General features: G+C 44.3%; 1 protein-coding gene across 4 annotated transcripts in view; it reads right to left on the bottom strand.

Annotated features, from left to right (window-relative positions):
• LOC135208425 (vacuolar protein sorting-associated protein 53 homolog) overlaps window positions 1–23,611 on the bottom strand; it is a 308,005-nt gene that overhangs the window by 10,308 nt on the left and 274,086 nt on the right. For all 4 annotated transcript variants that reach the window (XM_064240578.1, XM_064240579.1, XM_064240575.1 and 1 more), the window contains 2 exons: window positions 20,534–20,608; window positions 8,149–8,238 (listed from right to left, as the gene is read on the bottom strand). In XM_064240578.1, coding sequence (XP_064096648.1) covers window positions 8,149–8,238; window positions 20,534–20,608 — 165 coding nt within the window. The remainder of the gene's footprint in view (window positions 1–8,148; window positions 8,239–20,533; window positions 20,609–23,611) is intronic.

The following is a 23,611-nucleotide window of genomic DNA, read 5'->3' as shown; positions in this document are numbered from 1 at the left end:
AAGAAAGCAAATGAGGTTATCTACACATTCTTGCACTTCAAGTTACCTTATGAAAGAAAAAATTATACACCAAAAGCGAGCAGAAGGACTTTTAAGAAAATATTTAAAGCCAGTTGAAAAACACGTGTTCCACATGCCTTCATATTAATACTTATATTTTTATTATAATCAAAATCATCACCACCTTTTATTCCTCAAAGAACAGGTGATCTCTACAAATCAATTCATTAGTAACAGAGATTACATCTCAGAAGGCTTAGATTATTTTTTTTGGTCTATAAATCATTTTGCAACATGAAGGCAGTTTAAACACAGCCTAAAACTTCAACACTCAAGGAAAACTTGTTGTAATTCCTATTCTTATTTTGAAAATTTTATGATGATGACTGTTGAGCATATTAGGTCTACTGTTATAATGCTGCAGAGGTAGTTACTTTGACCAGCCCTAGGAACATGTTAAGCGCCCTGTCATTGATGGCACTGCTAATCTTGTCACTTTGAACTAAGCAATGTGAAAAAAACCCATTCGAATCACATATATGTATTATGAATTATACCACCAATGCATAAAAGGGATCATATTTATATAACCACAAGGAAAATAGTGCTAGCTGTGAATTTGCAAATTTTTTGACATGTATGACATTAGAAATGAATAGAAAAAAGTTTAACACTACTTGGCAAAGGCACGTCGATTCTGAGAATCTGGACGATACAAAAAGAATCGTGTCGCATGAGAGTTGAGCTGTCTTATTGCATAGACCACTCTGCACCCAAAACCTGTCCCTGACAACTTAGCTGGTCAACCACTATATTTGTGAAGACTGCCCCCACCCTCAATATAGTATGTATGTGATACATTTGAAACTATGTACTGTACTCTCTCTCTTTGGAAATAACTTTTGAGTGCACATTAACAGGGATATTAGTGGAATACTCATTAAAATGTGATGTAACAGGTCAGTTTACATCATGACATGTAGGTACAGGATTCCCATTGATGGTAGGCTAGGCAGACCAAGTTTATACGTACTCAGCCACGGCCACCTATAGACGCCTGTTCGATGACTCAGAAATGGTGACCTACGTCATAAGGATGGGGGCTATCAATCACGGCTAATCGGTCATCTCAAGCCTCAGTTTTCCACTGACCTCGGTTAGGGTCACTGCGCAAATTTTTTCCTTGAAAAGGACTTAAATATCGGGCATTATCAGCATTGCTTAATAAGACAAAATGCCAACAAGTGTTGTGTGCCTCGTTGTAGAGGTAATTACAATAAACACAATAAAGTTTGTGTTTTTTCCTTTCCTAAGGACAAAAACCTAGGAAAGAAGTAGGTACTAGCAGTGAAGCAAGAAGAAGGATATACACCAACAAACAGCAGCAGAGTAAGTGGCAGTGATCATCTGTTTACGTGCATAGATATAAGATACACGTATAGTGTATATGCATGTGTAAATATTATATACACACACACACACACATATATATATTTATATACAGTATACATATATATATATATATGTGTGTGTATATACAAGTGTCCTACCTATAATTGAATGAATAAAGAGTAGCTTTTAGTTTTCAAATGAGATACAGACATGTAACGTAAGAACGTGTATTGAAATGTGGTTATTTGATCGCAGGTGTGTGAGTAGCATTTTCATCCCAAAGATATTATATGAGGTTTCACATTTTGATGAAAAGGCTGGCAAAAACATAACTGCACAACTTACGAAACCTCGACTACGTTATGATGCTGTTCCGTCACTATTGCCCAATTGTCCAGCTATTTATCATCTGCCTCTAACATAAGAGAATCTCCAGAATGCAGGAAAGCAAGGCTGGAGGAAAAAGATATGCATGCTGCAATGGTAGATAGCATTGCAAATTCACAATGTATATATGGAGAGTAAAATTTTTTTTAATCTTAAGGAATACTGATAGCAAACTGAACTTCATTGACACTTCTTACTGGACTATCATAAGAAAAGAGAAATATTTGCTCATTTGTAGGATTTTGGAGCTCCAATTAAGTCATATGCCTGTGTCTCTGTTCATATGTGATGATTGTTCAATCCGCGTATTTGTTCACGATGCTGAAATTAAGAAACTGGGAAACTACAAAATTCCTTCTATGGTTAGTGACATAAATGAGCTAGAAATAATATTGAATAACCTTAGAAATATGGATGTACAACAGTTTTTCAAAAGAACATAGCAGTACCATTATTATTTTGCAACTAATCATTTCTTTGTTGACAGCTGTACTTGATGATGACTTTAAATATTTCTCAGCACTTAAGTTTATATGTGAACAGCTACGTCGTCTCTCAAATAATGAGATGCAAAAACTGAATTACACCTCCAGTAGGTAGACTCGACGAGAGTCTGGAGAGACAAGTTTTTGTGAAATGCCAAAGAGGTCGCAATGGCTCTCACCTCATGAGCTTTCACTCTTAGGAGCTTGAGGTGCTCGTCATCACAGGAAAAATGAGCTTCCTTAATTACATCCTTGATGAAGAAAGCTTGGGCATTCTTAGAAATAGCTCTCTTCGGATCTCTAACCGAGCACCAGATACTCTCTGTATTGCCTCCTAGTTGCCTCTTCCTCTCCAGGTAGAATTTGAGGCTTCTGACTGAACGCAAAGTCCTCTCTAATTCTCTTCCCGCAATCGAAGACAGTCCCTTAACTTCGAAAGTTCTTGGCCATGGTTTAGAAGGGTTCTCATTCTTTGCCAGGAAAAGGGGTTTGAAGGAACAAATTACTGAGTCCTTCTTGAACCCAACTTTGCCTTCTAAAGCTTGTAGTTCGCTAATCCTTTTAGCTGAAGCTAGAGCAAAGAGAAATAAAGACTTCCTTGTTAAGTCTCTAAAGGAGGCTGTATGCGGAGGCTCGAACTTACTTGACATTAAAAATCTTAGAACCACATCCAGGTTCCAACTGGGTGGTCTAGCAGTCTCAAAAGACCTAATCAGATCATGGAGGTCTCTGTCTTCTGAAATATTCAGGCCTCTATGCCTGAAGACAGAGGAAAGCATACTCCTATATCCTTTAATCGTGGAGACAGCAAGCTTGCACTTCTCCCTCAAGTAAAGGAGGAAGTCGGCTATATCCGTTACAGAGGTACTGGAAAAGGATACCTTCTGAGCTCTGCTCCATCTTCGAAACACCTCCCACTTAGACTGGTAAACGCGTAAGGTAGAGGGTCTCCTGGCTCTTGCAATAGCCTTTGCAGCTTCGCGTGAAAAACCCCTCGCTCTGACGAGTCCTTCGACAGTCTGAAGGCAGTCAGACTGAGAGTGGGGAGGTTTTTGTGAAACCTGTCGAAGTGGGGCTGTTTGAGAAGATCGCTCCTGAGTGGAAGCGACCTTGGAAAATCCACCATCCATTCCAGTACCTCTGTGCACCAATCTTGAGCTGGCCAGAAAGGGGCGATCACGGTTAGTTTTGCTCCTTCCGCCGAGGCAAACTTCCTCACTACTTCTCCTAAGATCTTGAAAGGGGGAAAAGTGTACCCGTCGATTCCTGACCAGTCCAGAAGAAGACCGTCTACTGCTACTGCCCTTGGGTCTGAAATCGGTGAGCAGTAGTTCTCCAGTCTTGCATTCCAATGGGTCGCAAACAGGTCTAGGTTTGGTCTTTCCCAGAGGTTCCACAGTCTGTTGCATACTTCTGGATGGAGAGTCCATTCCGTGGGAAGGACTTGGTCTCTTCTGCTGAGAAGATCTGCCCTCACATTCCTTTCTCCTTGGATGAACCTGGTGAAGAGAGTGATGTTGCTTTCCTTGGTCCATAGAAGCAACTCCCTTGCTTTCTCGTAAAGGGAGAAGGAATGTGTTCCTCCCTGCTTCCTGATGTAAGCTAGGGCTGTGGTGTTGTCGGCGTTCACTTGCAACACCGATCCTGTGACCTGAGACTCGAAGTGAAGGAGTGCCAGATGAACCGCTGCCAACTCCTTTTTGTTGATGTGCCAGGACACCTGTTCTCGCCTCCAGGTGCCTGACACTTCTCTCGCGCCTAGAGTTGCTCTCCAACCCAACTCCGAGGCGTCTGAAAATAACACTAGGCGAGGGCTCGGCACACGAAGAGACAAGCCTTGGTTGAGTCTGTGAAAAACCCCGAGAATCCATCAGAATCCCCAGATAGACAATGCTTTGCTGGGGAGTCATCTGGGACTTCTCGAGGTTTACTAACAGTCCTAAGGACTGGGTCAGTTCTAAAGTCAGTGACAAGTCCTCCAGACAGCGATCTATTGACTGGGCACGAATCAACCAGTCGTCCAGATACAAGGAGATCCTTACTCCCTCTAAATGTAGCCAATGCGCTACATTTTTCATTAGGCCCGTGAACACTTGAGGGGCTGTCGAAAGCCCTAAACATAGAGCCCGAAACTGGAACACTTTCCCTCGTACCATGAATCGCAGGTACTTCCTGGACGAAGGATGAATTGGTACGTGGAAATACGCATCTTGAAGGTCCAGGGACACCATCCAGTCCCCTGGACGAAGCGCCGAAAGGACAGAGGAAGTTGTTTCCATCGAGAACTTCTTCTTTATTACGAAGAAGTTCAGAGCGCTTACATCCAAAACCGGCCTCCATCCTCCTGAGGTTTTTGGCACCAAAAACAGCCGATTGTAAAACCCTGGGGAATGGAGTTCTTGTACCTGTTCTATGGCCTCCTTGTCCAGCATTTGTTCCACTAATTGCAGAAGGGCTTGGTTTTGTACAGGATCCTCATATCTTGCCGTTAACTCCCCTGGAGTTGTCGTCAAAGGAGGCTTCTCCCTGAAGGGGATCAAGTATCCCCTCTCGAGGATGGAGAGGAACCAGGCGTCCGCCCCTCTCTGTGCCCAGACTTTGGCAAATCTCAGCAGTCTGGCACCTACTTTGGTCTGGAAGACTCGCACTTCATTGGGTCTTACCGAAAGATCTTCTTGAAGATCTTCCTCTCCTCTCGGGCCTTCTACTCCTGAGAGAGCCTCTAGTAGTAGTCTTCCCTTGAAAGGGCTGCTGGAAAGGCAGTTTCAACCTCTTCGCCGATTGGGCAAGAAGATCCTGTGTTGCCTTCTCCGACAAGGACTTAGAGATGTCCTTCACTGACTCTTGAGGGAAAAGGTGGCTGGACAAGGGCGAGTACAGCAGAGAGGACCTCTGGAGAGGAGATACAGTCTTAGCCAGGAAGGAGCTGTATACTGATCTCTTCTTAAAGATGCCTGATCCAAAGAGGGACGCAATTTCCGTAGACCCATCCATGACCGCTTTGTCCAAACAGGAGAGGACGCTGGACAATTCATCCATACTAACAAAGTCAGGGTCCTAAGCCCTCTTGGCCAGAGCTCCCAGGGACCAGTCCATGAAGTTGAAAACTTCCAAAGTACGGAAAAGGCCCTTGAGGAGATGGTCCATCTCACACATCCCCCAAGAAGCCTTAGCCGAAAGTAGAGAGTGCCTTCTAGAATAGTCCACGAGTGATGAGAAATCCGAATCAGCAGACGAGGGAAGACCCAATCCCATGGGCTGCTTGGTATCATACCAGATACCTGGCTTTCCTGCAAGCTTGGAAGGAGGGCAGGAAAAAACAGACTTCCCTGCTTCCTTCTTAGAAAGAAGCCACCCCTCTAAGCCCTTAAAAGCTTTCTTCATAGAAAGGGTAGGGCACATCCTTACAAAGGAGGGGGACTTGAACAACTTCGTGCAGAGAGCAGCGATCCTGGAGAGGGAGGGTCCGCTGGATGTAGAGAGTCTCCGAATTCCTGAAGAAGTAGAGCTGCAAGTCTCTTGTAATCAGACACTCCAGCGTCTTTAAGGGATTCCTCTTCTGAGACATCCTCCAACATTGCAGCTGGAGAAGAGGGCTTCCTAGGTGAAGAACTCTTAGCAGGAGAGGCACTTCTCTCCCTAGAAGATTTCTTGATCCTGTCCGGAGAGGAGCTTGCTTCAGCTTGAGGGCGCTTGGCAAGAGTAAGGCGCCTGCTGCTAGCCTGGATCCTGCTAGGATCCTGGAAACTACCAGGATCCTGGCGCCTGTCAGGAGAGGCGCTTGTGACTCTTAAAGGGCGCCTGGGAGGAGAAAGGTGCCTGCTACTAACTAGGCTCTTGGGCTCCTGGCGCCTGCCAGGAGAGGCGCTTGCGTCCCTTAGAGCGCGCCTGGGAGGAGTAAGGTGCCTGGAAGGAGAAAAACGTCTGCCATGATCCCGGCGCCTGTCAGGAGAGGCGCTTGAGTCCCTTAGAGGGCACCTGGAAGGAGTAGGGCGCCTGCCATGATCCTGGCGCCTGTCAGGAGAGGCGCTTGAGTCCCTTAGAGGGAGCCTCGAAGGAGTAAGACATTTACTGCTCTCTCGGATCCTACCAGGATCGAGGAGTCTCTCAGGCTTCTGGCGCCTGTAAGGAGAGGCACTTCTGTCCATTGGGGAGTGTCTGGACGGAGTACAGCGCCTGCTGCTTCCTTGGATCTTGCCCTGATCCTGGCGCCTGCCAGGAGAGGCGCTAGAGTCCTTTACAGAGCGCCTAGAAGGAGTAAAGCGCTTACTGCCAACTCGGATGCCATCCGAATCAGGGAGCCTCTCAGGCTCTTGGTGCCTGTCAGGAAAGGCGCTTACACCCGCGATGCACTCCTGGAAGGCCGCTTAGAAGAGGAGAGGTGCTTGCTCGATGAAGAGCGCCTGACAGGAGAAGATCATCCTCTGTGAAGAGTGGAGATACTGGCAGCAGAGAGCTTCGCTGGAGAGGAGCATCTGCCAGGAGAAGGGCGCCTGCGACTGTCCGAGCGTACACTAGAAGCAGGACGCTTAAAAGAGCTCTTAACTGGTAGGGAGACATCCTTCCTGCGCGAGGAGCTCTTGGAAAAAGAGCCTACAAGAGCTGATAACTGCTTCTGGAGGCCTACCAGGAATTTCTTCGTAGAAGACTGCACTCCTTCTGGAGAGGACTCTGGGGATCTAAGATATCTCTTCTCCTGTGAAGGAGAATACTCCGGAAAAGGTTCTGGGCTGGAGTCCAAGGCATCTCCTGACGGCGGCTTCCAGGCTCTCTTCAGGGGGCGCGACTTCGTAGCGGAACTCCAACCGCGCCTGGGTGAGGACGAATCAGAGTCCGAGAAAAAACTTCCTCAGGATGCTTTTCCTGTAGCTATCCAAGGCAGCCTGGGACGAATCTACAGGATCTGCCGAAGGGGCGCCTGACCGTTGGGGATACTCTACATCCTCCTTGCGGCTGTCAACATTCCTCCTCCCTTGGTCTTGGGAGTTTGGAAGCGGTCTAGGCCTAGGGGCAATGCAGAGCTGGTCAGATGCCCCCTCCACTGCACTGGGGACACTGCACACATCACTGTCCTTACCTTTGCTTTCCATTGCAAGCAGCTGCAATTGCAAGTTGCGGATAGAGGCCTTCATAGCAGCCATTTCCAAAGACGAATCCTTAGGTTCGCTGCGGGGGGAAGGGGCTGAAACTATATAGAGGCAGGAGAAACTACGTCAGTATTAGGATCTAATTCCTGATCAAGAGAGCAGGACCTACTAGAGCTTCTGATGGAAGCCTTCCTAACTATCATTCTCCAATTTTCTAATATATGAAGCAAATTCTTCCATTCTTGCTCAGTCAAACTCTCACATTCGACACAGGTATTGTTAACAGAGCATTCATTCCCCCGACATCTTACACAAATAGTGTGAGGGTCTACCGAAGCTTTCGGTAGCCTCACCTTACAGTCCTCTTTCATACACACTCTAAACACAGGTGCAGCAATATCAGACATAACGACAGAATATTTCTAAGCAAAATAAAAAAACGGTCCACAAAAAGTGTATGCCAATCCAAAGACCAATTAACGTCACCAAAGGTCAATCCAAAAAAGATCCTCAGCAAGCGAGTAGAATTACAAGCAGGAGGAACCAACAACAGATGTTGTCGGAACCGGCGACAGAGAAAATCTGATTAGAAAACGGGAATGGTTCCTTGTCCCGCCACCCAGCGGTGGGAGAGGGCTGATCACCTGACCTACCTTTCGTGTGTGCCGTGAGTTTTGAATTCTGTCGGGACGTCTGAGACTATAGCTAAGTATATATCTGCCGGGGAAGTTGCATGTACAAAATGTAAGTTTACAGATGTGTATTAACATCTGTTTCCATTAACACCACACACATACCTTTTGGAAGTCAGCAATAGTTGCATCAGGGAGAAGACGGTGAAACTTATCAACCAGATCACCTTGTGTTGCATATTCACCCATCACGACCTATTGATACAAAAATATCATTAAGTAAGAAGAAACCCACTGCAATTTGTCAAAAAAAATACAAACCTGTTCTCTTTTTATAAATCTTTTGTTATAACTAACCATCATAGAGCATTACCCTCGTGTAAAAATTAAATATTACCCAAAAGATGAATGTACTTGGTTATATAATATAAACTACAACAATAATGGTAACCAAGGCCAAAATTACAAGACTGGTAAAAAGCATATATACTTACATATTATACAACAAAATTCATAAATCCCTATCATACAAAAATTCTGACAAACTTCACAAGCACATAAACAGACCCAATTATAAGGCAATAACAATCTCATAAAAATCATTAAAATTACCATTCCATGCCTAATGCACACCTCACTAATGAAACTGATAGTTTGTACATTTGTTCATGATGGTTATAACTACCGTTATACCTTGGCTCATGAACAGTCCTGTTCACAAACAAATCGGTTATGAACCAGATGTTAAAAAATTTTGTTCCGGTTCAAAACCGTGTTTCAAGCCACGAACACACAAACAAGAGGCTAACCTCTTTCCTCCTCTTTATCTATTCCATTTTCTAGTTAAGCTGAACCCTTTTCCTCCATCTCTTTATCTATCCCATCTTTTAGTTAAGTTAAGAAAAGTAAAAGGAAAGCTAAAAGTATTGTTAGTAATGTTGTACTTGTGTAAATGCATACAGCCAGAAACAGCTGACTTGCTATGAACGACAGAATCCGATAACAACAGCAGTTTGCTTGCATTTCAACCACCATACGATAGTAAAATGTTACTGTAGTTATTTACAAATAACGTTAAGTAGAAAGGACAGTTATATTTTCACATTACTACTATATCCTTTATTTGCTATATAGAAAAGATTGGCATGGGCATATACTGCTAAATTTAAGCTGTCAGCTGTATCTGAAGCTGAGGAAAGAATGTTCATCTGGTAATGACTATTATTGTACATTGGCAACATGGATGAAACTCCCGTAAACTTCAGTATAGTATACCATCACACTCGACCGCAAACAAAATTTGAGAGAAACGTGTATTAATAAAAAATATTTGGCATGAAAGAACACATTTAACTGTTTTTACTCCAATAAAAGATAAATATGTAAAGCTCATAGTATTCTGATGAAATCAAGTGAATATATTGAATGTAATCTGTTGATTTTTTTATGCAATAAACATGCCCTCAGCGTCATTTACTAATGAAAAACAATAACTAAATTTCATTCACAACGGTACATATTCAAGTGATATTTCAACTTGAAAACACTTTGTATAATGTAAAATCACAATTTGAAGTAAATTGTATTTTTCCTAACTATACAAACCTGAGGTCCTTTACATATGGAATATACTTACAGCGGTAGCTGGACCGGTCGTAAGCTTTCAGACAAGGTGTGTAGTTTGGTAGTAACTGCTTGTCCGATGGTCGGGAGTCCCACCCGACTGGAGGTAAACATTCCACTTTGCTTTAGGCCCAGGAACAGAGTGAGGGGTGGCATGAGGTGGGACTATGTGTATAGGAACTCAGGTTTGTATAGTTAGGAAAAATACAATTTACTTAAAATTGTGATTTGTTCCGACACGTAATACAAACCATCGGTCCTTTACATATGGAAGACTCACTTATTGGTGGGTGGAATCTGAGTCTTATGAACAGACTGGTGTTTGTCCGACTTTGGTTCCCTCCCTGGTCGTAAGAGCAGAGGGAGGGATCCTAGTCTCTGTCCAAATGATCGGAGTGTGCACTGCGGGATCAGTGGTCAGACCTCTGGACCAAATTCATAAGAGGGAGGCAAGCGTGCCTCTTATGAATAGCAAGCAAGAGCCAGATCCTACACAAGGGTCAATATACAGTCTTGGGTTTGTCTCTTTTTGGCGTCACGCCCACCCTTGTTAGGGGAGTGGCGGATAAATGTTTCTATCCCTAATGAAAGGAATAGAATGGGGCTAAGTCACCTAGCTTACCTGCATCGGCATCCTGTCCAGGGTGGTGACGACCACCACCCTCTGCTCGCAGGGAGAGGGAAGAAAAGAGGCGGAAGAGAAGCCAGTCACACTCTCATTCACTCTTCCATTCATGCAGTCTCACAAGGATGAGATGCTATCTTGTCCAGCGAGGGAGCTGGGTAAGCTACACAACTTGTTGAGCAGCCACCACGGGTCCCAAGGAAAAAGTGTCCAAGGACCTGTGGGTGATATCCTGATGGTAGGAGGAGGTGAAGGTGGTCTGGTTGGCCCAAACTCCTGCCTTCAGTACCTGTGCCACGGACAAGTTCTTGCGGATGCAAGGGTTGGACCAATACCTCTGACTTCGTGGGCTCTCGTACGAAGGGTACTGGTATTGTCACTCCTGTCTGAAGAGTACGCCTTCCGGATTACCTCACTAAGCCAGAAAGAAATAAGTGTTCTTGGACACTTCTTTCTTGGTAACCCCAGTGCTAATGAAGAGGCGTCGACACTCAGGCCTGAGGTGGCGAGTTCTCTTCAGATAACACTGTAGCACCCTCACAGGACAAAGCAGCATCTCATCTGTATCATTGTCGGTGAAGTCTTTCAGGGAGGGGATCACGAAGGACTCGAACTGGTCGTCAGGGACCAAAGGATTCTGAGTCTTCACTACGAAGTCCTGAACGAAATTGAGCGTCACCGATCCCCATCCCCTCGAGTGTTTAACATCGAAGGAAAGACCATGAAGTTCCCCTACTCTCTTCGCCGATACCAGGGCCAGCAGAAAGACGGTCTTGAGGGTCAGATCCCTGTCTGACGACTCCTGGAGTGGCTCGAAGGGTCTTCATGTCAAACCCTGGGGGCCTGAGTTCCCTGGGTGGGCAAGACCTCTCGAAGCTCTTCATCAGGAGTGAGATTTCCATGGAGGTGGAAGTGGCCGATCCTTGCAGTTTAAGGACTAGGGCCAGAGCGGCTCTGTAGCCTTTAACTGCAGAGACGGAGAGGAGCTTCTCTCGGCGAAGGAAGATGAGGAAATCCGCTACCTGCTGAAGAGTGGTTCTGAGTGGAGAGACCCCATGTCCAGGACACCAACCACAGAAGACGGACCACTTCCCCTGGTACACTGCTGTAGAGGACTGTCTGAGGTACCCTGCTATCTCTGTTGCTGCTCGGCGAGAAAAGCCTCTCGCTCGCAAGAAAGATGGTGGATAACTGCCAGCCGTGAAGACACAGGGACCGAACTGCTCAGTGTACCAGGAGGTTGTGCCAGGGGGGAATCTCTCGCGGTGCCTCGGAGAGAAGAACCAACAGGTCCATATACCAAACAGCCTGAGGCCATTTGGGTGCCACCAGAATCATCTGAAGATTGCTGGTGACCAGCACCCTGCTGATCACCTTGCAAATCAGACAGAATGGAGGTAAAGGCGCAGAGGAGGAGGTTGTCCCATGAGTGTTGAAACGCGTCCTATGCAGCTGCCCATGGGTCCGGCACAACTGAAAAGAAAACCTCGAGTTTTCTGTTGTGCCGGGTGGCGAACAGATCCACGACTGGATGGCCCCACAGGTCGAAGAGCCTTTCCGCCACGTCTGGGTGAGGAGACCATTCCATCATGATCACCTGATTCCGACGGCTGAGCTTGTCTGCCACTACGTTCCTCTTGCCTGGAATGTATTTGGCTAACAATTCTACCGAGTGGGCTAGTGCCCACTTGTGCACCTGCAACGTCAACTGGTGCAACGGGAGTGACACCAGGCCCCCCTGTTTGTTGACGTATGCCACTACCGTGGTGTTGTTGCTCATCAACACCACTGAGTGTCCCATCACTCGTTCCTGGAACTCTTGGAGTGCGAGGAATGCCGCCTTGAGCTCCAGGATGTTGATGTGAAGGTGCTTGTCGTGATGGTCCCACACACCTGCAACCAGCAACTCCTCCAGGTGTGCGCCCCAACCCTCGGTCGATGCATCTGAGAACAGCATCATCTCCAGAGGGGGAGTGCAGAGGGGCACTCCTATTACGAGGTTCCTGTCGTCCAGCCACCAGGCTAGGTCCTGCCTCACCTCCTCCGTGAGAGGGATGGGTAGGTATTGCGGGTCTCTTGCCTGTGACCAACATTCCTTTAGTCTCTATTGAAGAGACCGCAGGGGAAGACACCCGTGTGGAACTAACTTCTCTAGAGACGACAGGTGACCAATCACGACCTGCCACTGCTGAGCTGACTGCTCCTGTCGAGACAGGAACTGTCTGGATGCCTCCCTAAACTTACTGATCTGCGAGTCTGTGGGGAAGACTTGTCCTGCTACTGAGTCGATCAGCATGCCCAGGGGCTCGAGATCTGACTTATCTAAGTTCACAACGATCCCAGATTCGAGGAGTAGATCCCTGTCCTGCAGCAACTGCGAGTGGGAACTTGCCAGGACCAGCCAATCGTATCCTGACCAAATGGGCCCAAGCTGACACCACCGTGAACACTCGCGTGAACACCTGTGGGGCAGTTGACAGACCGAAGCAAAGTGCCCTGAATTGGTACACTGTCCCATCGAGGATGAAGCAGAGGTACTTCCTGGAGGACTGGTGGATGGGTATTTGGAAATACGCATCCTTCAGGTCCACCGATAGAATGAAGTCATTCTCCCTGATGGAATCAAGCACGGAGCGTGCCATTTCCATCGTGAACCGAGTCTGGCGAACGAATCTGTTCTAGGGAGAGAGATCTATCACCGGGCGCCAGCCCCCCGATGACTTCTCCACCAGGAAAAGTCTGCTGTAGAAGCCCGGCGACTGATCCCATACGACCTCCACAGCTCGTTTGGTCAGCATGGCCTCCACTTCTTGCCGAAGCGCTACGTCCCTGGCAGAACCAGGAACGTACGTCTGTAGATGGACCGGGTGTGAAGTGAGGGGTGGTTGTGACTCGAAGGGTAGTAGATATCCTTCCCGAAGGACATCCACTATCCAGGTCTTGGCTCCGTAGCGCTGCCAAGTTGCCCAATGGCTTGCCAGGCACCCCCCCACTTCTGGCAGCAAGGGGGGAATGCCGTCCCTAGCGTTTCCCCTTCTTCAACTTCTTCTTCCCAGATCCTCCTCGAGAGAAGGAGGTCTGGGAGGAGGGCCGACGATCGTTCCTTACAGAAGAACTCGAAAGCTGGGTATTTCCTCTCGGCCTCGATGAGGAAGACGTCTTGGCTGCAGGGGAAGAGCTAGCCAAGCTCCGAGGCTTGGCCGCAGTGACTCGAGACTGCCTGGTGTACTAGGCGGTCACTGTCTTCAGTGCGCCGCTGTTCCACCGCAGCGTCCACTATCTCTCTAGGGAAGAGAGAGGAGGAACCCAGCAACGGTCCGTTCCTAAGACCCAGCGCTGCCTCATGCCCTGCCGACCTGTTCACTCGAGCGAGGACTGCGTCCCGACGTCTCAGTACCAGGTTGGCCCACAGGTTGGCCGCCTTGTGGGCGAGGTAGGAAATGGCCCTACCTCCAGACTGACACAGTCTCCCGAAAGCCGGGTCCCCTTCAGGAGTGATGTCCCAAGAAGGCCGCGACTCTGGACACTGTGAGGGACCACAAGTCCAGCCAGGAGACTGCTTGGAATGCTGCCATAGCAGTCGCTACCAAGGCCTGTGCCTCTTGCTGCGAGTACCAGAGATTCTTGGACAGCAGGTGATGGAGAGGCACCCCCGGAGTTAGCCTAGCTATCTCTGGGTTAACCTGCTTGGGCGGCAGCGGGTCATCCGAGGGCATGTAGAAAAGCCGCTGTTGTGGTAGAGGAGGGGGAGCAGCTTGGTCGAACTGCCAGACCTAAGTGATCCCTCCTGTCCGGAGACGAGAGTTCACTTGGCCCAGCACACCGTCGGACAAGGAGGACCGGGGCAGACCCATTGTCATCCTGGGTTCCTTCTTAGGCCCCCAGAACGACTCCAGCCTCGATGGAGGCTTGGAGAGAGGGAGCACCGATCCTTCGCCGAGGTTGTTGTGCTGACGAATCAGCGCAATGACCTCCACAAACGACCTCTGAATCTCGGGGGTGATCCCATCCTGAGGGGATGGACCATCAAATCTATCTAGGGAGAACACCTCCCGAGATCCTCCTCCTTCCGCAGGAGGAACCACGCCAGACCCCTCGTACAATCTGCTCGGTCCCAAGACCGCGCCAGGCTCGTAGGCCCTCGTGGGACCGTGAGGAGCGCACTCCTCATGGTCACTCCTAATCGCCTCGCTCCTCCCGGTGTAGCCTGAGGAGGTTGAAGGGATAGGAGAGGAAGACCTGAAGCTTCCCCCCTGCTTACCAGCAGAGCCAGTGGGCTGGAAGGACTGCAGTCGATCGTCAACCTGTGGTGGCGATCAAGCTGCAGGTCTAGTCCCATGGGCTCCCTGGGAGAACCGCTGGACCGAGGATGGCAGCGACGGTCCCGAGTGTCAGGAGAGCTACTACCTGTCAAGCGATCCATCCTGTCCCAGTGGGAGCGACTGTCGGAAGACCGGTAGAGTCCACTGCCGCGGTGGGAGCGTGCACCGTCCTCACGATGCGTCACGGTACTTGGCGGCTGGGCCTGATGACCAGGGGGACCTCTTCCTAGCCTCAGCCCGCGGACGGTCCGGTCCGGTCCGGTGGGACCGTCGCGTCAACCCTGGGAACCGGGGATCGCTGCGAGAGTGATCACCGGTCTGGCGGGAGCCGCCTGAGCGACTGCCACCAGTCTTCTGCTCCGTGCCTGGGTCCTGCCAATGAGCAGGCTCAGCGGTGACCTTACACTCGGTACCGCTTGCTCGACTGAGACGGTTCCAGGTGCAGAGGCAGAGCCTCTGGCACCAGGATAAGAGGTACCGGCAGTAGCTGATACCCCTCTGGTCCCCGTCTTCTTCTTTGCGAAAGGAGAGACGGGCCATGTTCCCGAAGGAACAGGAAGACCAGCGGAAGTCCCAACCCTTGGAAGTCTCTGAGCGAGATTTCTTGGGGAAGGGGGGGCCACCTTCTTCTTCCTCGGCTGTGGGGCCTTGGATGTCGAAGGCAAAGAGGCGGCAGCAGACGACGACGAAGACACCTTCCTCTTCTTCCTGGACCTCTTCTTCGTCAGCTTCCTCAGGACCACTGTCAGGTCCTCCATCCAGGATGGAGCTGGGGCAGTTGGCGAAGCAACACGGCCCAGCTGCATCTGTCCAGAGGGACCTGCGGTGGGAGCAGCAACACCACGGGCAGGAACAGAGACGGCAGGGTCTGGAACTGGAGTGGCTACGACAGGAACTGGTACAGGCGTCCCGCGGTTAACAGCGCAATCACTCAACGGCGAATCGGTTTTACGGCGGTCGTCAAAAATATTCATTAAAAAAATAAGGCATTTTAAAGGTATCTTTACGGCACAATTTTCAGTTAACAGTGAGCGCCGCTAGCGCCGTTGCCTAACGAGTTCATACATTTGTAGAAATGCCATTCAGACCATAAAGGTTATGCAAATTATATTAACACATTTTATGGAGAGTTATTATCGGTAGGTATTAGGGTTAAAATAAAATAATGACCTCTGACGCCGTTGGTTCTTATGCCGAAAATATCGAGTTACATAAGTGCAAATTTAGCTATGGATGTGTCGATTTATAAATGTTCATGCTTTGTTTTTTAAAATGTGTATGAAAATGTATTACGTGAAAGGTATTTTTATTTCTGTACAGAAATATGATACAAAGGCAGCTTTTGAAACTGCCCTTCACGTTATCAAATACGTACAATGTTTTTTCATGTTCTTTCTTGTGAGCCACCGCCTGCTGCTCTTCCGAAAATATCGATTTAAAAAAAGTACAAATTAGCGATCGATGTGTCGATTTCATAAATGTTTATGCTTTTATGTTTAAAATGTGTATGAAAATGTATTACTAATAGGGTATTTTTATTTCTGTGCAGAAATATGATAAAAAGGTAGCTTTTGAAACTGACCCTTCAAGTTATCGACTACGATGTTTTTTTCAAGTTCGTTCTTGTATGCCGCCGTCTGCCGCTCTTCCGAAAATATAGTTGTTAAAAAAAAAAAAAAAAAAAAAAAGTACAAATTTAGCGATCGATGTGTCGATTTTTTAAATGTTTATGCTTTTATCTTTAAAATAAGTATGAAAATATATTACGTAAAGGTATTTTCATTTTTGTACAGAAATAAGATACAAATTAAGGCAGCCTTTGGTAAACTACGCTCCACGTTGTCAGGGATGTTTTTTCATGTTCGTTCTTGTCCGCCAGTTCCGAAAAATGCATTGTGTTATTTATAATTATGTATCTCTTCCATTAAATCCTTTAAAAAGTTATACATTATTTCATTGTATCCAAGAATATTGTATGTATTCTCGTATTATTCTATTTTAAAATACTACGGCAAATTTAAGCCAGTATTCCACAGAGCGGCCAATGTTGTGGTTTGAAATCAGCTGATGAATGCGAGTTTGTTTCACCATAACGCAATTCTGAGCGTTAGCATAAACGAATATCTAGATACTTGACTTATATGAGACAAAGTTACTTTTCCTTATACAGTGTGTTTTTAGGTGGAAATATTTATTGAATATGTCTCGTTGTGAATGTGAACTACTTTTTTTTTCGTTAACAGATTACATTGGTGGCATGTTTATTGCGTAAAAAATTACGTGATTCCGTTCGCAATAATCCTTTATATCATCGTAATACGAACTTTACGTTATTTATCTTATATCGGTGTGAAACCAACAGTAAAATGTGTTCTTTAAAGCACAGTAGTTTTGATTAAAATTATTTTATCCCAATTTTATCTACGGTTGTGTTTGATGGCATACGTTTACTGCAGTTTTATCCTTGTTGCCGATGTACGATAATATTCATTAGCAGCTTGAACAGTTTTCTCAGCTTCAGTTATAACTAGGTTTAAATTTAACAGTATATTTCCCGATTGATCTTTAATCTATATTTATCTCTGATCTATAGCGAATAAAGTTATTACATTAAGATATCTCAGTTCTATTCTCTACATAACGCCATTTATAACAACTACGGTAATTTGTACTGTAGTACGATGATTGAAATACAAGCCAAACGGATGTTATCCAGTTCGGTTGTACTTAGAAAAAAAAAAGTTGTTTCTCGTTTGGTTGTTCATGGCTGTACACGTTCACGCAACGAGTATAACGTTAAAACCATACTTTCATCATTCTCTTTTGCTGTTATTGAACTTATGTAACTAAAAGATGGATAAAGTTAGGCCATTGTAATTTGATCTCTCATAAAATCGGACTATCGTAAGACTAATGATCGTAACCTGAACACTACAGCTACCTGTACACTGTATAAACTTTATTATATCTTTACATACTCTAGACACCCAAATGTACTGTACAATAAATTCTATAGTACTATACTGCATAAATATAATTTTACTTATTGCGCCGTTGTGGGATTACGGCGCCTTTGACTGGTCTAGGATTTCGAAAAAAGGTGTGCGGTGGCCGTAGGCTTTAAAATCGCTTAGCGTCGAAAAATCGCTTGGCGTCGGCGGCCAGGAACGGAACCCCGGCCGCTAACCGAGGGCCGCCTGTACTGGTGGCCGGTCGAGTGGTGAGCTCTTCGGGCACTCAAAGTCAGGGGCTGGGGTGAGGACTGCAAAACCAGGTGGTGAGGCCGGCTCCTCTTGCGGCACAACAACAGCGGGGCCTGCACCGTGGCTGATGGAGTCACTGTCGTCACGTGCTGCGTATATGCCAGGTAAGGCGGAGCAGCATACCCAGGCGTTGATACGGTTGTCATCGTAAACGTCACCGGGCTATGCGTCACCGGAGCGGCCAGGTGGTACAGCAGCCCATGAATGCTGGGAGTGCCTGAAAGGCCCAGCAAGCGCCAGACCTTCTCGAGGTCTCCACCCGCGGTGGCAGTCACACTGAGGAGACAAGTCGGGTTAGTGGGGGGGGGGGGGGGGGGGGGGGGGGGTTTCCCCCCACCCTGAGTGGACATTAGACCCCGAGTACAACTGAAAGTCGGGGTGCCACACCCCATCCTCTGCACTCGACAGGTCAAGTGAAGAGGCAGAACGCGATATGTCCCCCGGAGGGGAAGGAGCCATATGAGGGAGCTGGCTAGGAGGGAGGAAAGAAGAAGACGTGTCCATAACCAAAGGTGTCGCTGGAGAGCTTTCCGACGACACCTTGGCCGGTTTCCGAGCTTTTTTCCTCCCCTCGTAGCACCTCCACTGCTCCTCCGACCACAACACACACACATTACAAGTGTCGGTCCGAGAGCATTCTCGCCCTCAGCACCGAGTACATAAATCATGAGGGTCCACATATTCTAGGGACCTAAAGGACCCACACTTATGGCCCTCCACACCAGGGCATAGTCTCCGGCTGGCTGGGGGGCAGGGGGGTCTCTCCATCTCGTGGCTATCCATGACACACCACAAGATACAAAAAACCAATGAAAAAAGGAATAAATAGTACTTACAGTCACACTCCAAGTACTACAGAAAAGATACCATACACAAAAGCACTTCGAAATTGAAGGTGAAAGCATACATCGAAGGCGGGCAGAGCGGTGAACAACACGTCTGTCTCTGTCAGGGGGGACTCCCGACCATCGGACAAGCAGTTACTACCGAACTACCTTGTTCGAAAGCTTACGACCGGTCCAGCTGCCGCTGTAAGTATATTCCATATGTAAAGGACTGATGGTTTGTATTACGTGTTGGAACAAATAACCTTGTCCCATATCAACATAGTATCTAGCAATTCATTTGCGCCAACTGGAAGCAAGAAAATCGCTCTGATTTGAGTTCAATACAGCAAAATAAACTTACTTTGCAATCAACCTTAGCTGATTTCTAAACCAAAACATTGATTGCTGTTTGCATTTTATAATACATTAGTAATATGCAAATACATATACAACATTATTGGATGCAGAGAAGTAAAGCATAACTTTGTGCCAGAAAACCAGTTTCTAAGGTTTGAACGAATTATTTGTTTTGACATTACTTCAAATGGGGAAAGTTGAGTCAGGTTAAAAATTTTTTGAGTCATGAACAGTGTCCTTGAACGAATTAAGTTCGTGAACTGAGGTACCACTTAATCTAAAAAATCTGGAATTAATTTAATCAAATGACATGAGAACAGTATTAAAGGAAATGAACATCTTATTGTGCACCTTTTGGGAGGAAAAACAAGCTTCAGGTGTTCAGTAATAACTAATCGGAGGTTTTAATAAGGTGAAAATAAGTTCTTTTGAGCAACCACAAAAGAGGATTAGGTAATATTCTCCTTTTTTAAAGCATATTTAACTTTATATTTAATATAAAAAAATACTACGTATATGTAAATAGCCATGATAAAATTGTGGTAGCATGAAAAGGGTGGGTTTGCGTGATTGAATGCCTGACTTTTCTTTTTTATTTTGTTATTAGATTGGCAAGGCAATTTTGAAGCCACTGAGTTTTGTTTTTTAGTGGTTGTGTAACTTAATGTTTATTTTTTTTCTACTTGCAGTTTGGTAGATGGGATTGAGTGAGTAGGTTTCACTCCCCTTCATCTACTATATAGGGAAATCTTCTTCCACCGGCTTTAACAGAGAAAAAGTCTGTATTGGCAACTCACAGCAGTCAAACAGTTGGTGAGATCAAATCCAGTTTTATGTTCTGTTCCAAGTGAACAGAGCAGTTACTTAAATACAGTAGCATCAAAGAAGAGTCAAGTGCTTTTGTGTAGAAAAGACTGCATTAAGAGATTCCAGAAGTAATTTCTGCTTTCATCTTGGATGTTATAGCTAAGATAAACTCTGGTGATCCCCAAAATATATGTAGACTTTCATAATTGTCTTGGAATATGCTGAGATAAAGTGCTGAGAGAGGTAAGGAACTATTTTGGGACATATGCCAGAGTTGGATATTGTTTATTATATTTTTACTATAGTACAGTATATGTAGTATTAAGGTCTTTGGATAGTTGTGGGAAAACTACAGGATTAAGAATTATACACATATTAGATGAAGGCTCTTCCAATTATTGGGGGAAAACTATAAGAAGTTAGGTTAAGGATTTAAGGATATGTGTTGATGAACTAGAGGAATTAAGTTATGCTAAGTTAGGTATAGGAGGATAGGTTTGATGAGCTGTAGGGAAAAGATTCAGTAAGTTTTCATATTGTAATATTAAAGTCATAAATTAGGTTAAGAAGAGCCAGCATTTTACTTAAAAATCCTTCCAATTTGTTCCCATTATGTAGTATCCTGCTGCACTTGTGCATCTTGAAAAACACCCTTACAAAATGACTTGATTTTCATAATGCATAATTAGCAGTAGCTAATCACAGTTACTAACAAAAATAACTGACCTGCAAAACTAGCTCTGCTCGTGCCATGCCCCTTCCAACCATTCGTGTGTATGTTTGTGGAGGGTCACGCCGAACCTGTCATACAGAAAATATTGGAATGTGTTAAGAATACACAATACGTATATAATTATTTTCAAAAAATTTTTATATACATATTTTATAAACATGATAGTTAAACCATTAGATAACTTCTTGAAAAAAGAATACAAATGCGTACTCTAATAAACATGATATAGTTAAGCCATCAAATAAATAAAAAAAAAAATAACTACTCATTCTTTACAATACAGCAAAGGAAATTAATTTTACCAAAAGCCACTGTTGGTATACAAGATTATGTTTAAATTATATACAGTGCTTCCCAACTTTTATGTGGGAATAGGTTCAAGAATCTGGCACAAAAATGCAAAAACTACGAAGTGCAAAATTTATCCCTTTAAAAATGCTTATAGCTGGCTTATAACTGCCAAATACCCAGTGCCCCCTAAACTGAAATGCTTATAACTTTCTATTTTAACATTTCACTGCTTAATTTGATATTTAAAATAAAAATATACCTTAAATTATCATACAAAAACAATTTATTATTTCATATAAAAATACACTGCAAACCATCATCTCATAACACCCAAAGTAACCTTACATTACAGTAGTACTCTCCTACCACTGTTACTAAGTAGGATATAGTATACACCCCTAAAATACCTATAACTGCCTATCTTAACAGTTCATCGCCAAACTTGACAGTCAAACAAAAATATACCTCAAAATATCATCCCAGAAGACCCTAATATCATTTCAAAGTCATGTTGCAAAATTATGTACCAACTGACATTCCGACATAAGTTTTCTTTGGCCTACGTAACTTTGCGCATCCTTCTGTCCTTACATTTTATGTATACTACTGATATTTTCCGGTGTAGCAAGATAATTTTGAACTGATATTTACAGTACAGGTATGCATTTAGTACATATCTTAGAGCATATCTAAAATACATGGATAGTTTAGAACTATGGGACATGTACGTACCTCCACACAGAAAGCTAGGTTTGTTACGTCATGTTAGTATTTTCATGCTTACCTACAAATACGCTTATGGTAAAAAAAAAATTATTTACTACAGTAAGTTCTTGGTTTATGTTGTATGTTGGTTGGTCCTTGCCATCTCCCCAAAATTTATTACAAATTCTTCTCTCTCTCAGTATATATAGTACTTTAAAGAGATAACAGCAAAATACCCATATTATTTCACTTACAGAATCCATTTACGTATACTGCATTGATGTAATCACCATAAAAATATTCAAAATCCATTCGAATTTCTTACGTAGGCAACTTAAAACCTCCAGGCTTCAGTATTGTATTGCATCACTTATATGTACAAAATTAAAAATATAATTCCATTAATAAATTAATTTCCTAAATAATTCTTTCAGTAATAAGCATCATCAGCTGATTCTCAGAGCGTAAACAAAAGACAAAAATACACTTTGATTACTACTGTATTTTGCTTATTTATACATTAATATTACAATACAGTACAGTGGTTCCTCCGTATACACGGGGGATGCGTACCAGAGCCGAGGCCCCCGCCCCCCCTTGAATAGTTAGAACCCGTGAATAGTTGGAACCCCAATAAAAATGCTTAAAATCTCCTATTTTGTTAGTTGAAATCCTAGAAAACCTACTAAAAATTTTTATACCTGTTTTTTTTAAATAGTGTTATCACAAAAAGTGCATTTTATGATGAAATTGATAAAAAACCAGGAATTTGTGATATTTTTCAAAAAATACTGTGAATAGGTGAATTTTCTGCGAATAATGGGGGAAATGTTCCAGAGAGAAATCAGTGAATGTGTGATTCTGCGAATCCAGGCGGTCCACTGTACTGTAATTAATACAGTAAATAATTCTTTACCATAATGTACTATTCATTCACAAAATATAAATAGTTTTGTGCTGCAGCCATAACAGGAAAGATCTCTCTCTCTCTCTCTCACTCTCTCTCTCTCTCTGTATGTCAGACTGTACTGTATATATCCTATTAATGAAAATATCAATTATTGTTCCATAAACATAAACAAATCACAAACAAACAAATCCAGCAAGTTCAGACAGATCAAGGAGGATGGTTTCCATATTTTTTGCTTTGTCTGATTTATTGTACCGTATTTCATTACAAGATTAGTTGACTATGATTATCACATATGTTATGACAGTACACATGAGAATATTTTATCCTTTTATCACTGTCAATGTTTCCTAATTACAGCAAAAAATATTTAATATCTGAATTTTATATGTACATGTCAACTCTTAAACATTCTCGTCCCAGGCAGTCACTGTGTTTCAATGAATTATTTTCTCTCTCTCTCTCTCTCTCTCTCTCAAACAGAGCGAAACTGTGGTTTTTACATCAACTCTAAGTACTACAGTATACTAAATGGATTCTGTAAGTGAAATAATGTTTCAATGATATTTTGCTTTTTTCATTAAAAGATATAGTATATATATACATACATATATAGTGTGGCCCCCATATTTGCGGGGGATGTGTACCAGACATCCCCGTGAATAGTTAAAACCTGCGAGTAGTTAGAACCACCAATAAAAATGCTTATAACTGCCTATCTTGAAAGTTCAGATACCAAATGTATAACTTAAATAACATCCTACTTAAAATATACCTTAAATTCCTAACCTATTACTGTATTAATCTTTGAGGTTATATTATTAATATCATTTTAAAGTCATCTTAAACATTTTACCATTAAAAATATATACATACAGTCAATAACAGAGAGAGAGAGAGAGAGAGAGAGAGAGAGAGAGAGAGAGAGAGAGAGAGAGAGAGAGAGAGAGAGGAGAGAGAGAGAGAGAGAGCCCACTGAATTGCAACATCATATATCTGACCATCAAGAGTGAAATTATGATCTGAGACAGAGAATAATAATGGAGAGAGAGAGAGAGAGAAAGAGAGAGAGTGAGAGAGAGCCCATTGAATGGCAACATCATATATCGGACCATCAAGAGTGAAATTATGATCTGAGTCAGAGAGAATAATAATGAGAGAGAGA

This window comes from Macrobrachium nipponense, chromosome 35 (genome assembly GCF_015104395.2).
Source record: "Macrobrachium nipponense isolate FS-2020 chromosome 35, ASM1510439v2, whole genome shotgun sequence".
NCBI classification, from domain to species: domain Eukaryota; kingdom Metazoa; phylum Arthropoda; class Malacostraca; order Decapoda; family Palaemonidae; genus Macrobrachium; species Macrobrachium nipponense.
Note: the sequence above shows the minus strand (reverse complement) of the source record. Positions and strands in the feature narration are given on the sequence as shown.